Here is a 14952-nt window from a genome sequence, read left to right on the forward strand (position 1 = left end):
TGAGGTCTTTCTTGGTGGAGGGAGGCAAGCTCAGGTAAGAAGCCTTCATCCCTCATGTCTCTCACCTGAGGAAGGGCTCCGGCTTTAGAAGCTCAAATGTGACAAAAGCCAACATAATGGTCTTCAACCTGCTGGAAGCAAGACAAGGCAAACCCATGACTGGTTTCCTATGAAGTGTCAGGTATTTCTTGCTTTCAAACAAATCTACAGTAGATACTTGGTGGGGATGGGTGGGTGGATGTTCATGCCTACCTATTTTCCCTCATCAGAGATGGACCATTTTCCATTTTTAAGGTAGGGAGGATCAAACAGGGTGGGGCAGGGGGGGCCTGTTCATCTTGGAACAGACTGTGAATCAGATGTCCTCCTGTGGCTACAGTCCTTGATCACAGAAATGAAACCCCTGGGGTAAACCCCAGTGCTCTCAATTAAAAGTCTAACATTGGTGGGCTCGTGATTTTAGGAATGGAACTTCAGTAAGAGATTTTGCGTCACCTGTGCTCTATTTCGTTGTAGTCCTTGGCATAGAACCTTTTACTCAGGAGCTATCAAGTAAAAGGTAGCCCAGTCTGTCTTTCTTTTTTCACCAATGTTTTTGAAAAGCATGACATTCTGTTGCAGCTTATGATGGCGTCCTGCGGAAAAGGCCCAGCAATGCCGCAAATAGTGATGAAGCGGCAGGAGTTGGAGCCTCGGGTGGCCCGCAGACGCCAGTCACAGGCCCGCCACCGAGCCACCCTGGTGATGCTCTTCAACGACCTAAGGAAGATTGTTTACTCCAAGTCTGACCTCACATCCTCAAAGGTACAGGGACCTGTGTGAGGAGGAGACACGTTTACTCACAGAAGAGCTACGGAGGCAGACAAGGACTGCCGTGGAGCTGGCAGCCCTGCTGCCCATGTCTGAGGTTGTGCCAGGGTATGGTCAGTGAGCAGGTGCCTTGTCTACCTGCAGCAGACCAGTCTGACATGGAAGGGCAATTCTGGAAGCCTAGCACTGGTGGCTCACACCTGTAATCCTAAGCTACTCAGGAAGTTGAGATCTGAGGATTGCAGTTCAAAGCCAGCCCAGGCAGGAAAGTCCTATGAGACTCTTATTTCCAATAAAACTACCAGAAAACCAGAAGTGGGGTTATGGCTCAAAGTGATAGAGCATTAGTCTTGAGCAAAAGATGTTAGGAACACTGCCCAGGCCCTGAGTTCAAGCCCCACGACCGACAAAAAAGAAGGCGGGGGGAGCAAGTCTGGGCTGGAGGAGCAGGTCGGTTAGTCAGAAACTTTGTGACTATCACTCTCATAGGCAAACAAACCTGCATGCAATTGACACACATATACACACAAAACAGGCATACACACACACACACCATAACACTACCACACATCTACACCTATTCACACACATACACACACACTCAATCCACAAGGGCATGCCTCAGTTTTCGTGAACCCACAGGTCTTTCTCCTAGGCAACAAGGCTCACTAGTTAAGTATATATCTTTTCTTAATCACATCTTTCTCTTCATACAGTTTTATAATTGGTAATTAGCAGTAATACATTAATCCGTTGGAAGACCATGGGGGAAAGGTCTGGGGAGGTGGAGGTTGGGGCAGAAGGAATGCGGTTTGTAGTAACAGAGGGAGCATTATAGGAACCAGAGAGAAGAGAGATCCTTTGAAAGCTGTAGTTTTCCACCCTTGCATAACAGAGGAGGGAACCAGAGTTGAAAGACTTACCAGTTCGCATGGCAGGCCAGGAGTAAGCCCTATTCCTGTTCCAACCTGGCCTTCTTGCCCATTTCCTCCTCCATGGCCTGCCCTTCTGTCCTGTGTCTGCCCCCAGTTGGCCTGTTTCCTCCCTGGCCTTTGTGGATATTAGACAATGCCGTCTGCTGAGCCTCCTTGAGCAGGTCTCTATTGTTTTTAACTGGAGGAATCTCAAGCGAGACCCCACCTGCTCTTGTAGGGGGAGGGCTGGGGAGGAAAGCCAGGCTCAGGGACTCAGGGCCCAGCAGTGAGGCAGCACATCCAGGCCTCTCTGCTCAGAACAGTTGACTGATGAAGAAATTGTTTACTGTACATTTATGGGGTACATGAAGACCCCAAATCTCCATCAATAGCCAATGGAAAAGTGTGCACAGACCAGTAATACAAGCAAAGTAAAGCAGGCATTCAGGGCCTCACAGCAAGAAGGACAAGTAAAGTCAGAGAGAAGCCCTGTGCACCCCTAGAATTTGGCCTCATGATTTAGCAGATAAGAGCACACTGCTTGTCTAGCCAATGAACAGGAAGCATTACCTTTGACCCTCAGTTACCACATCTGTCACATAGGGAGGGTACTGATCACTGATCATCAGCTTGTGAGGGGGTTTACGGCACCCTCTAAGTGTAACTGGAGTCTTGAAAAGTTAGTACCATTCCAATCTCATTTGTTCCCTACAACTCCATCATTTGTATCATTCTCAATTTACAGATCATGGACTTGAGTCTCACTGGAAAGTTTTTGTTGTTGTTGTTGTTGTTGTTTTATACCTTGAATGGGATAGCCAGGAAGTGCCCTGGAACCCAGCTGTTTCTCTGTAGTCTTCCTTTGACTACCCTACTGGAGGGTTTCGCATGGAGAAAGGAGTTCTTGTATAAGAGCTATGGGGTAATGAGGTTTCATCAGCTCTCTAGAGCTGCTATTTAAAAAATAAAGTGCCATAGAGTAGTGCTAAAACTGGCTTACACAAGCAATAATTGAGTGACATATAGTTCTGAAGGCTGGCAGTCCAAGACCAGCTTATCCACAAGGCTACACTTCCTCTGACAGCTCTAGAAGGGAATTATTTTTTCCTCTATTATAGTGCTTCTGACATTTCCCCAGTAATCCTTGGCTTGTAGGTGTATTGTTCCAGCCATATGACCATGTTCTCCTGTGTCTTCATGTCATCTTTCCTTATGTGTGTCTGTCTCTCTGTCCATAGGTCACCAAATTGGGGTCCACAAGTCATAGTCACAGGTGCCAGGGGTTAAGACTTACATGTTATTTGGGGCGAGGACCATAATTCAATGCAGTACAAAGGTCTTAAGAAAGTTAGTCTGCCAAAAATATTCCAGAAACTGAATTTCAGAGACGATTTTCTCTGCTCTCCCCGATACAGTAAGCATGCCAGCCATGCCTCTGAAAGCAGGATGAAGAGCCAAAGCAGGCCACATGAACTGTACAGAGCACCAGAGCCCCCGTCTGACACGGCTCCTATAACAGAATGCCTTGGCCTGGCAATTTATAAACAACAAAAACATGTTGCTCACAGCTTTGGTGGCTGTGATGGCTAGATTCAGGTTTTCAACAGATTCAAGGTGGGGTGAAGGTTAATTGTCCAGTGTACCGATGGGACCTTTCTTGGTTTTGTTGTTGTTGTTTTTTAAAATTAGTGTCTGTAATTTAAAAGGAGGTTCATTTTGACATGTCCACATTTGCTTACAATGGACTGTGAGCAGATTCACTCCCTCTATTGCTCTCCTTCCTCCTTCCTCCCCTCTTTACCCAAAGCAATCTCAACACGTTTCATTGTTCTATTTCTATACATGTGCATAAAGTACTTTGACCATAGTTACCCTCCTTTTCCCTCTCCCTTGCCTTCCCTCCTTACTAGTCTGTCCCCCATTTTACAATCCTGTCATTCTTTTTAAAAATAATCTGTTAAGGGGCTGGGAAGGTGGCTCAGTGGTAGAGTGCTTGCCTTGCATGAGGCCCTGGGTTCAACTCCTCAGCACCACATAAGCAAAAAGAAAAAAGCCGGAAGTGGCGCTATGGCTCAAGTGGCAGAGTGCTAGCCTTGAGCTGAAGAGCTGAGGGACAGTGCTCAGGCCCAGAGTTCAGGCCCCACAACTGGACCCCCCCCAAAAAATCTGTTAACTGTTCAAAGAATTCGAACATTCAATTCCATGCATGTATCTATTACATTAATCTAATTACTCTCTTGATTGCTCTTTTTTCTTCCACTTCCCCCTATTATTCAAGTCTTCAGTGAGTTCTGCTATGCCATCTTGATAGACAATGTATTCCAATATCCTTTCCCTCTAATACTCATATGTGTGTGTGTGTGTGTGTGTGTGTGTGTGTGTGTGTGTGTGTGTGTGTGTTTGTGTGTGTGTTTACTGGAGCTTGTCCTCAGAGCTTCACAGTCTTGATTGGCTTTTGCTACTCAAGACTGACATGCTACAATTTAAACTACGCCTTGACTTCTGGCCTTTTGCTGGTTTACTGGAGATAGAAGACGCATGGACTGTCCTGGGTGGCCCTGAGCCACAGCTAGAATGACAGGCATGAGTCACCAGCACCTGGCATCTCTAACGATTTTAACAGTCTCTTTTCTTTTCTCTTAGTCTCCTGAAACAGTTCTGCACTCACAAACATGCCCTCTCTATATGCGTATCTCTGATTCTGTATGTATTTATGGATATATTTACAGATGACACCTTCTATTGTGTCCTCCCATGGTCAAAGAAATAAACAAGCTTCCTTGGGAGTCCATTCAAGAGGGTTCTGCCCATGTGACTTCAACATGTCCCTAAAGGCTGCCCTCACCTTGAGAGTTAGGCTTCAACGTATATACCTGGGAGGACACAAACATGTAAGCTTAACAGGCTGGAGCATCATCTTCTCGCCCCCCCAAAACAAGCCCAAGATTCTGGCCACCAGTTGACTACTCCACATTCTGAATCCCAGAACTACTTCAGCAGAACATGTAGAACCCAGGGGTGGGCCTTTGCTCTAGGAGTGCTCCAGGAGTGTTCAGAGAGCTCAAGCTGATCATCCTACCACTGACCCATCATTCCTGTCACCTTGTCTTTGTTGGCAGAATACTATGCTCCCAGCTCCTCTCAAGTCTCCTCTACATGTACCATCACCATCCCTAGGAATTTAGAATTGCAACATTTAAACTGCTGCCCCATGCCTTCGTGCCTTCTCCCACTCCCATTCCTCACCCTGATCACATCTGGCTAAAAGGTACCCTAAGTGAGCCCTGCTGGTCGCCCACCTTCTGCCCTGACTCATGTGGTTAGCCGTGCCTTTGCGACTCTATGTCAAAGCTCTGCCTGGCTCACTCTGCTCCCTATCTTGCTTCATAGAGTGCTCTTGACCCTTCCAGTTGGAATACTCTCCACTACCCTTTGCTTCTACTTAGTCCTTACTGGGTTTTACCTGGTGTTGGTTGGCTGTTTCCATACCTGCCTTCTCTGTTAGAATGTTGGTATCCTGAAGTAGGGACTTAGCACATAGCATGACACTTCACATATCTGAAGAATGTCTGGAACCCCTGATGATATGGGTGGTCAGCTTAACAGAGAACACACAATGTTGCTTGTTTTGGAATAATCTTGTAGTTGCCATTTGGTTTAACTAATGTTACACATGGAAAAGAGAGAAGGGCCAGGCACTGGTAGCTCATGCCTGTAATCCTACCTACTCAGGAGACTGAGATCTGAGGATCACAGTTCAAAGCCAGCCCAGGCAGCAAAGTTTGTGAGACTCTTATTTCCAATTAACCACCAGAAAACCAGAAGTGGTGCTGTGGCTCAAGTGGTAGAGTGCTTGCCTTGAGCTGAAGAGCTGAGGGACAGCGCCCAGGCCCAGAGTTCAAGTCCCATGACTGACAAAAACAAAAACAAAGGAGGGATGGAAGAAAGAAAGTAAAATGAAAGGAAATGAAGAGGACAGTGGGAATGACACAGGGAGGGGAGCAAAAAGCGTTTATAGAGCATTTTTCAGATCATCTAGAATATATGCATTTAGCTAACAAATAGTGTGAGAATAGCACATTAGATATTAACCAGCCGGTGATACACCACATTTGAACAGAAGGCTGGCTTGATGCAAGCCTGAGGTTGCACCAAGGTAGATAATGGATGCATTCATCCATCTGTGTTCCCTTAGCGTCTTATCTCACCTGGGAGTGGCTATGTAGTCATCTTCTTTGTACACCACCAATAGTTTGCTGAAGGCAGCTTGTTATTCAGTGGAAATCCATTTCTAAAGCAAATGCCTTCTGTGCATGGAACAGACCCCCCTGTCCTTTTCACTGACGAGGTGAAGGAGGAGACTTTGCATTTGAGGAAATATCACCTAGAGGGGGGAGGGGTTTCCTGGGATCCACAAAACTAGTGTTTTCATCAGTGGTCTGTCTCTATCCTCAGTGGCAGGTTCTGAATAAGGCGAAGGATTATATTCAAGGACTGGAACAAATGCTGGATAATTTGCTAAAGCTAAAAGGTAATAGCTGGCTCTCTAGAGAAAATTAAAAATAAATTTGGCCATGTACCAGTGGCTCATACCTGTAATCCTAGCTGACTCAGGAGGCTGAGAGCTAAGACCACAGTTCAAAGGCAGCGCGGGTAGCAAAGCCCTTGAGGCCTTTCTCTCCAACTAAAAAAGCCAAAAATGAGCTATGGTTCATGTGGTAGAGCACCAGCTTTGAGCAAAAAAGCTAAGGGACAGTGCCAAGGCCCTGAGTTCAAGCTAGAAGGAAGGAAGGAAGGAAGGAAGGAAGGAAGGAAGGAAGGAAGGAAGGAAGGAAGGAGAAAGAAGGAAGGAAGGAAGGAAAGAAAGAGAAAGAAGGAAGGAAAGAAAGAAAGAAAGAAAGAAAAAGAAAAAGAAAGAGAAAGAAAGAAAGAAGGAAAGAAAGAAAGAAAGAAAGAAAGAAAGAAAGAAAGAAAGAAAGAAAGAAAGAAAGAAAGAAAGAAAGAAAGAAAGAAAAAAGAAAGAGAGAGAGACTAAAACAAAGATTGGGTTACACAGTCAACAAATACTTATTGAAGGCCTACCACGTGCCAGGCACTGTGTTTGGGCTTTAAATGAGATTGATACTCCTTCCTCTAGGGGAAGATTGTAGTCTGGCAGAACGGACAGGGTTCACCAGACTGTGTTAACTTGGTGAGTTCCTTAATTGGGCACTCCTAAAAGCACCTGATCTCACCCTGAGAGTCCAGAGAGGAAGTGGACCAGTGCTTGTCCTGTGCTCTCCTCATACCTAGAAGGAAAGGTGGAAAATGGGATGTAGACTCCTTAATACTGAATCTGGGAGGGTGACAGGAACAGCTTGACCAAAAACCTCACTCGCCTTCCACTCCCTGACAGAATCCCTCAACCTGAATGATGGGAATGCCAAGAGCTTAGAGGAAATCAAGGAAGTATATGCCAGAATGTACTCTGGAGACAATGGGTAAGACGCAAGAAGCATGGAAGCCTGCCATCTTACAGGGCAGCCTTCAGTGCTGTGTTGCTGCAACCCAGAGCATACACAATGCTTAAAGCTGCTATTCACTCACCTGTAATATTCTATTCCTGCTGATAGCTCTTTTCTCCGTTATCCTAATACTACTGACTTTTGATGGTGTATTTGCAATCTAGTTAAGTTCCTTTGCTAGTTCTGGTCATACCCTTGTAAATTCCTAGGGATTTTCTACATAAATAATCACAGTGTCAGTACACAAAGGTACTTCATTTCTTCTTTTCCAAACTCTGTAGCTGTTTTCTTTTTCTTGTCTTATTGGACAGGCTCAAGATGCAAGTGTGTTTCAGCATCTCAAGTGAAGGAAGTTCCTCTGTATTTCTAGTTTGGCTTAGAATCATTATGATTTTGTCAATTATTTCTCCCAATTCTAATCTACTGAGATAATCTATCATCTATAGATTTCACGGGTTGATTTTCAAATGCTGAACTGGCCACCTTCCATTCCTAAGACAGAGGCCATTCGGCCTTAGCATATATAAATGGATTATATGTAATGTTGCTAGAATTGTGTTCATATTTTCTGTGTGCATGTTCAGTAGGGATATTCATCTATGATACTGTCTTTATTTGGTTTCTTTTGCCAGCTGGATCTTAGATAATTTTCCTCAGAATGGCTCCTTCCTCTTATGTCCAACTGACACCGTGGGGAAAGAGGAAGCTGAGGAAGAAGATGAGGAAGAACAAGAAGAGGAGGAAGAAGAGGAGGAAGAGGAGAAAAAAATAGACATCACCTCTTCTCCAGTTGCTACATCCCCAGAGCTCCTGGAATTTGAGCGGTGTGAACTGCTGGGTGGGGTTGTTGCATTCACAGTTGGGGAGGGGAGGGGGTGTCTGCTATGCATTGTACCTCCTGCTGTGCACTGTAGCTGCATACTGTAGCTGTGTTTATGATAGACTCCAAGTATGGCTCAAACCAAGTTTTGAAGCATAGAAACTTTGAAGTTTCCATGTAGGAGAGGCTTGGGATGGGATGGGCCATAGGGCTAGACAAAATAATCTCAAAGCTACATTTGTATAGCAAAGACACTGGTTTAATTTGGACCAAGTATTTCGTGGGGGACAGGATGGGGAATGAAGTATTTAGTGACGACAGTGATTAGTTATAGGTAAATCCCTCCTGCCACCACACACATGCCCACAAGTCTGTTTTCAGATTCTTCTCTGGTACCTCAAAGAAAAAAATGGGGACCGGATGTCTCAGATTGTCACTGACAGAATCTTCTCCACACTCAAGACCCCATACTGGCTTCTGGAGGCCTTGGTATGATGGACGGGGGCGTGCTCCTCAGCTGAGACTCCCAGACCCCAATAAAAACAGGAACAGGACACTGGCAAAACTTGGGGAGGGGACCCAAATACAAATCCATGTCTTTCATAGCCCCAAGATAGCTTCTGTACCCCCAAAGTCAGGGCTAGAGTATGATCAGCCATGGCCGCGGCCATGAGTGGGATCCTGGGATCCACTCCAGGTCTGAGAGAGGCCCCACTTCCCTTTCAGGTACCTCAACTTTTACAAGCAGACGATGGACCTTCTGACATGGCACAGCATCATCTCCTCGCAGGAGGTGATGCTCCCCGCTGTCTCGGCGGCCATCTCCCGCCTGTGGCAGATCCTCTCTGAGGAGTCGAAGGCCAGCCTCCTGCAGGCTTGGACACAGAAGCACAGCAGCCTCACTGGTGCCAGCCTGGAGTCCACCTATGCAGAGGACAGCACGAAGGACAGCGGAGTGGACAGCCAGGGAGCCAGCTGCTCACTGGTATCCACCCCTGAGGAGGTGAGCCGACCTGAAGGGGAGACTGTGGGAGGTGCGGGGTTGGCTGGCATCCTCCGCCCGGGGTGCCTTTGGATTTGGCCGGGGTTCACTTATCAAGCCTGAGGAACCATTTGGATGCTAGTTACACCAGGAGGTTTTCTTCTCTGCCTCATCTCTGTGACCCCCGAAGACTTTGCTCTTTCTCCAGGGCTTTCTATGGATCTTTGGAAGAGAAAGTTTAAGTTGTATCAGGAGGACCCTCTGGCTCCCAGTGACCTGACTAGTTAATGTCTTGACTCGTCCACTGCTCCCCTTGGACTCAGATTCCTCCCTTCTCGCTGCTCTGCCCATCTTAGGACTGGTTTCTCACCCTTCTCTCCCACCCTGTAGCTGTGGAATGACAGCTAAGTCAACACAGCCATCATACTTCCTCCTTTACACCAGGGAGAGAAGGAAAGACTTCCCCTGAGGAAGAACTGTTCTTCCTATTTCTACCATACCCCTCCTCCTTCTCCTCTCATTGGCTAGATTAGCAGTCTACTCAGATTAGCAGTCTACTCAGCCAGTGACTGCCAGTTGAAGATGCCATGAGAACCAATCAAGAGTAGCTCCTGAGAGGCTGTCATTTCCCACCTGAGCAATCATTACCACCACTCAGAGAAGATGAAGCAACCCTGACACTCACTATTCATATACTTCTCAGCTTTTGAGCAGTTAGAACAGCCACCCTCTCCAAAGCAGAGCATCAGATGACATTAGTCGTAACCTTGTTCTGAGGTCAGAGTTCTTCCAGAACTAGGAGAGTCTTAGGAGAATGCTGCTACCTCACAGGCTGAGGCTGCCTGCTGCCTTCACCCTCTGTCCCAAAGGGCAGACAAATCTTTATTCTTTGAACCTGTCCTGTGCTTTCTAGGACACTTAGCATCTGTGGGCACCACACCTTACCTTTCCAAATGGCCCAAAGGGATGGTCTCCTGTGTCTTCTCTTTGGAGTCTTACAGTCAAGGAGCCTCAATGGGCTTCTGACCATGGGGACATAGTTCTGGAATCTCCCTATCCTTCTAGAAGTTTTCATAGCCATTAGGCCCAATGCCAAGAGAGAGACTCAGTCCCATCTTCCATTTTACAGGCTTAGCACAAGGAGTGACTTGCCTGGATGCCCCGTTCCTACTGCAGGGACTGATTGCTTTCCCCGTGCTGTAGATGGTTGGCTCTTTTCTCCTCTGGTGCTTCTCTCCTGAATCACTTGGGGAATTTAGTAAACAGACTGAATCAAAATTCCTGAGAGTGAGGTCCTCAGGAACTGCCAGTGTGCATATGCCACAGTCAGATGGCCACTTAGACCAACCCCAATCTCAGTCCACCAGCCTTAGACCTCTGTTCTTCTTCTAATGTTAGACCCAGAGTTCTCCTCTATCACAGCTCTAGCCAAGCCAGGCAACCAACAACCCACAGAACTCAGACAGGAAGAAGATGTGAATGACCAGCCAGGCTCAATGTCTTCAAAGCTCCCATGTGCCTAGATCAAACAAAAAGAAAATCTGTACTAAAAGCCTGAGTGGTTTCATTAAATCAACTCTGTGTGTGTGTGTGTGTGTGTGTGTGTGTGTGTATGTAATTACATGAATCTGTCAGCATACCATTTCTATACCTACCACCCAGCAGTATCAAGCAGGCTTTGAACTGACCAACTAGTTCTGACATATGAAGTTCTGTGCTTTCTTTCAGATCCTTTTTGAGGATGCTTTTGATGTGGCAAGTTTCCTAGACAAAAACGAAATTCCAAGTACATCTAGCTCCAGGTAAAGGAAAGCAGTGTGAGATAGCATGTGTAGGTGTGAGTGTGCAAATATTTGTGTGTGTGTGGTGTGTGTGTGACTGCAAGTATGGATGTAGGTATGACAGTGCACATCCATGGTTGTGATATTGGCTCTGTGTGTGTGTGTGTGTGTGTGTGTGTGTGTGTGTGTGTGTGTGTGTGAGAGAGAGAGAGAGAGAGAGAGAGAGAGAGAGAGAGAGAGAGAGATGGGAGTGTGCATGTATGTATGTGCAAGTGTGTGTGCATGCATGCAGTTCCTGCTGGAATGTTTTGCGGTCTTTTCTCTGAAGCCCTCAGAAGGATGCAACACGGTGGAAGTTTGGGGCGGGGTGCCCCAAAGATTGTGCTATACTGCTGGGATGACATGTCTGCAACATCCTCAGAGAGAAAACGTTCTCAGAGTTAGGAAATACCATGTTGTCAGTTCAAAGTGGTGAGAACATTTTGCCCTGTTTTCCCAGGGTGTCTTGATCCTGCTTATTCCTGCTCAGGGCAGCTACAGCCCTGCTATAATTCCATTGTTAGATGAAATGACGTGGATTGGGTAGCCTATAAAGAGGAGCTAGTTATTTATTTATTTGCTAGACAAACAAAGGAGGGAATGGCTGGCTCGGGAGAAAAGATGCAAACTACCATCTGGGAAGATTGAAAACAAGCAGCAGCTTGGCTCAAGCCATTCCCAAGGGGCCTTTTCTAGACAGTCTAGGACAGAAATCCTCTGGATGTGACATGAAGAGCTGTAGTCTTGTGACCCATGGGCACAGCCCCTTTTGACACTGTACTGGTGTCAATGCTGCAAAGAAGTCAGTGAGTTTTTCTGCCTTGGGAGTATACATGACATTCACATCCCTGGGGTCTACATGAATATCATCATTGTCTTGTCCATAGGAGGCTGGGCATCCAGGAGCCAGAGGGCCAGGCAGCTGTAATTAGGCCTGGTGACCTAGGCAGTATGGTTCCTCCACTCCTTAACCTGTCGCACACAGGTTAAGGGAGGTACAGGGTTGTCAGAAGGCTCTGTTTTCCGTGAACAGTTTATGTGATGGTACATGCTCTTTCAGCTGTGTGGGGGGTGTTTTGTTGTTGTTATTGTTTGATAGGGTTTTTTTTTTTTGGCAGTTAACTAGCCAGAAGTAGACATTCCTATTTCTGCACTGGACTTAGGCTTTGCTTCTCAGTTGCTAAATTATACTTGCCAAGAATTATTTGGAACTTCTTACCCTGCTGATGGAACAACAACAACAATTTTTTTTAATCCTATTAAAAATTCTTTTCCTGCCTTCCCTAGAAAAGGCACCGCTTGCTACCAGTGGGCTCCTAGACTACCTGTGGAACCTCTTCCCAGGAAGCAGTGAGGGCAAGATGCCTGCTGACCTATTCTACTCACAGCCTCTGTGCTTTAAGGCTCCGAATGCCCAGGGCTTCTCCTCTCGTCCCTGAAAGACCATGGGGAATGGTGCCTTGCAGAAGGGTCTTGACACATGTGCACTGTTCAGGGACCTGTCATGGGACTGAATTCCAATATAACGTGCGTCTTGAGCTGCTTCTGCAGGAAGAGGCAGACCCAGAACCATGGGCACTGCCTTACGAGGCTGACTGGGAGCTACAGCAGATCTTGCTCCTTTGTCCCAGAGGCCACAGAACAAAAGTCAGTGTCACCACCACTGTCTTGCTTTTCTACGTAGGTCCAGACATGTCATTTAAGTAGAGGCAAGACAGATCTTTCTAGAAGAGCTCCAGATTGTTCCAGAATTTAACTGTTTAGGAGTATTCAATTCACAGTGTCATTCAAGATTTTATTTTGTAAAGAGTGATGGCGGCAACCAGAGGTGAAAAATGAGGATTGTAAATATTTTCGGTTGCTTCTTTCTGTGCTCAGCTCCATGTATACTCACTTCAATCCCGAGAATACCCAGGAGAAGTTTCAGCTGTACATGCAGATCATCGAGTTTTTCAAAGACCTCAGTGGCAGTAACGTTCAGGTAAAAGAGGTAGGTTACAGCAAGATGCCGTGGAACCTCAGCCACACTCCTTTACACTGGCAGAAAAGGTGTTGGGGGGGGCTTACCAGTTCTCACCCTGATCACCCCAGGAGTGGCACTGAACACACACATCCTTTGTTACTATCTGGCACGGAGTAGCCTGAATCACTGCTGTACATCTTCTTTTCTGGCCTGCATCATGGATGACCAGTTTCAGTCTTAATGCTTCCTAGGATGCCCAGGGCATCCTAGAGACAAAGGGGTGGCCTCCAGGGGAGAGCTATATGTAGACCTTCTGAATCAGGGACCAGATCCTAGGGCTCAACTTGTAGCGAGCACTCACAACTGTTATGTGACATCTTTTCAAAAGGTTGAGCTATGTCATCCTCTTCCAAAAAACCACAATACTATCTGGAGTCATCTTCTCAAAGATAGTTTCCGCAACTCCCAAAGCCACTCTTAGAGCAGATGGTGGTAAAAGTCACAGGGGTCTGGTGAGGAGGTCATTCCTGAACTCCTCATCATAGGGGGAGTAGTTGTGTTAGTCGCTAGGAGACAGGACCACTCAGATTCACAACCATGGATTTATTTCCTTCACCCAAATTTCCTTCCACCCTGTGTTTTGCAGGAGCCAGTTGATGAGGAGATGATTATGTTGAAGTGCATGGAGACCTTTGATGATGAAGATCTGTAATGCAGGGACATGAGTTAAAAGTGGGGTGGGGTGGGGCAGTTTCCAAGTTTGAATGCTAGCAGCTATCGTTACACTTGCTTTGGCCTTCCAAGGCACTCTGGAATCGTTCCAAAAATGTTTTAAAGTTTGTTTGTTTTTTTCATTTCTGATATAAAGTAAAGAGAAGTGCGGCTCTGTGATGGTGTTTGGTGGTTGTTTGGCACAAAGAGCTGGCCTGTAGCAAGGCACATATCCACTCTGCCCGTGTTCAGGAGCCATAGCAAATGCAGCTTAGGCCCAAGCCATGAGTCTTCCAAGAAGAAGCTCAGTAAACCAGACATGGTGGTGCATCTGCCTGTAATCCCAGAGACGCAGGAGGCAGAGGTAGGAAAATCTTGGACAAGGCCAACCCAAGAAATGTTAGGAGTATAAGACCAAAACCAAATGGGGGAGAATGACAGAAGGGCTGGCATTTGTTAAGACGTATTGTTCCCATAACCTGACCTATGGAATTGTAGCCTTTTTGGTTCAACTACTAATGATGAAATTAATTTTAAAAAATGTTTTAAAAGGACAAGTGTATGTAGAATGGGGGCTAAAAAGGAGACCAAGAAGTCAGGCGCCAGTAGCTCATACCTGTAATCCTATCTACTCAGGAGGCTGAGATGCCATTCAAAGGTATCACGGGCAGGAAAGTCCCCCCAGAAAACTGGAAGTGGCACTGTGGCTCAACATGGTAGAGTGCTATCCTTGAATGGAAAAAGCCCAGGGACAGCACCCAGGCCCTGAGTTCAATCCCCATGACTGATAAACAAAAAGAAGAAGAAGAAGAAGACCAAGAAAACCAAGGCAGTGAAAATCTCCATATGTATTTAACTATTATTACTATTAAGATAAATATCTTTCTGTGTTTCACTTCAATTCTGTTAAGATATTCCTATTTGGGGATGAAAATGTTTAATTAACATTCTTACAACTTTTTTTTTTTGGCCAGTCCTGGGGCTTGAACTTGGGGCCTGAGCATTGTCCCTGAGCTTCTTTTGTTCAAGGCTCACACTCTACCACTTGAGGCACAGCGCCACTTCTGGCTTTTTCTCTTTATGTGGTACTGAGGAATCAAACCCAGCGCTTTGTGCATGCTAGGCAAGCACTCTACCAGTAAGCCACATTCCCATCCTTCTTACAGCTCTTTTGAGTCTCATGACAGCAGATCCAATGGCTGTGGACTTTGATCATCACATAATGCATTCAATCCATTGAAGGCCTTCATAGCAAAAGACTGAGCTTCTCAGCAGCAGAAGAATTTCTACCAATAGACGTCTGGACTCAGCCTCCTGATCCAGCAGCTCACATTGCACATTTTAGTCCTGTTCCCACGACAGCCTGAGGCCTTACCTTAAATCTGCTTGTGTGCGTGCATGCGTGCGTGTGTGTGTGTCTCTGCATGT

The 14952-nt window shown here is 46.2% G+C and overlaps 1 protein-coding gene across 1 annotated transcript; it reads left to right on the top strand.

The window, feature by feature from the left end:
• Positions 1 to 627: 627 nt before the first annotated feature.
• Stra8 (stimulated by retinoic acid 8) lies at positions 628 to 13525 on the top strand. The gene is made up of 8 exons (XM_069997373.1): positions 628 to 804; positions 6180 to 6255; positions 7120 to 7204; positions 7861 to 8052; positions 8775 to 9051; positions 10759 to 10832; positions 12729 to 12840; positions 13460 to 13525. Exons 1-8 carry the CDS (start codon positions 628 to 630, stop codon positions 13523 to 13525), a joined length of 1059 nt encoding a protein of 352 aa, XP_069853474.1.
• Positions 13526 to 14952: the final 1427 nt, after the last annotated feature.

The sequence above is a fragment of the Dipodomys merriami genome, unplaced genomic scaffold, assembly GCF_024711535.1.
Source record: "Dipodomys merriami isolate MVZ:Mamm:240054 unplaced genomic scaffold, mDipMer1.0.p SCAF_5, whole genome shotgun sequence".
Lineage (NCBI taxonomy): Eukaryota > Metazoa > Chordata > Mammalia > Rodentia > Heteromyidae > Dipodomys > Dipodomys merriami.

Excerpts from the sequence above, each read along its gene's own strand:
- Stra8 (XM_069997373.1), top strand. The coding sequence starts at position 628 with ATGGCGTCCTGCGGAAAAGGCCCAGCAATGCCGCAAATAGTGATGAAG. Across the intron at positions 805-6,179 it reads CTGACCTCACATCCTCAAAG|TGGCAGGTTCTGAATAAGGC; the intron begins GTACAGGGACCT and ends CTCTATCCTCAG. Across the intron at positions 10,833-12,728 it reads CCAAGTACATCTAGCTCCAG|CTCCATGTATACTCACTTCA; the intron begins GTAAAGGAAAGC and ends TTCTGTGCTCAG.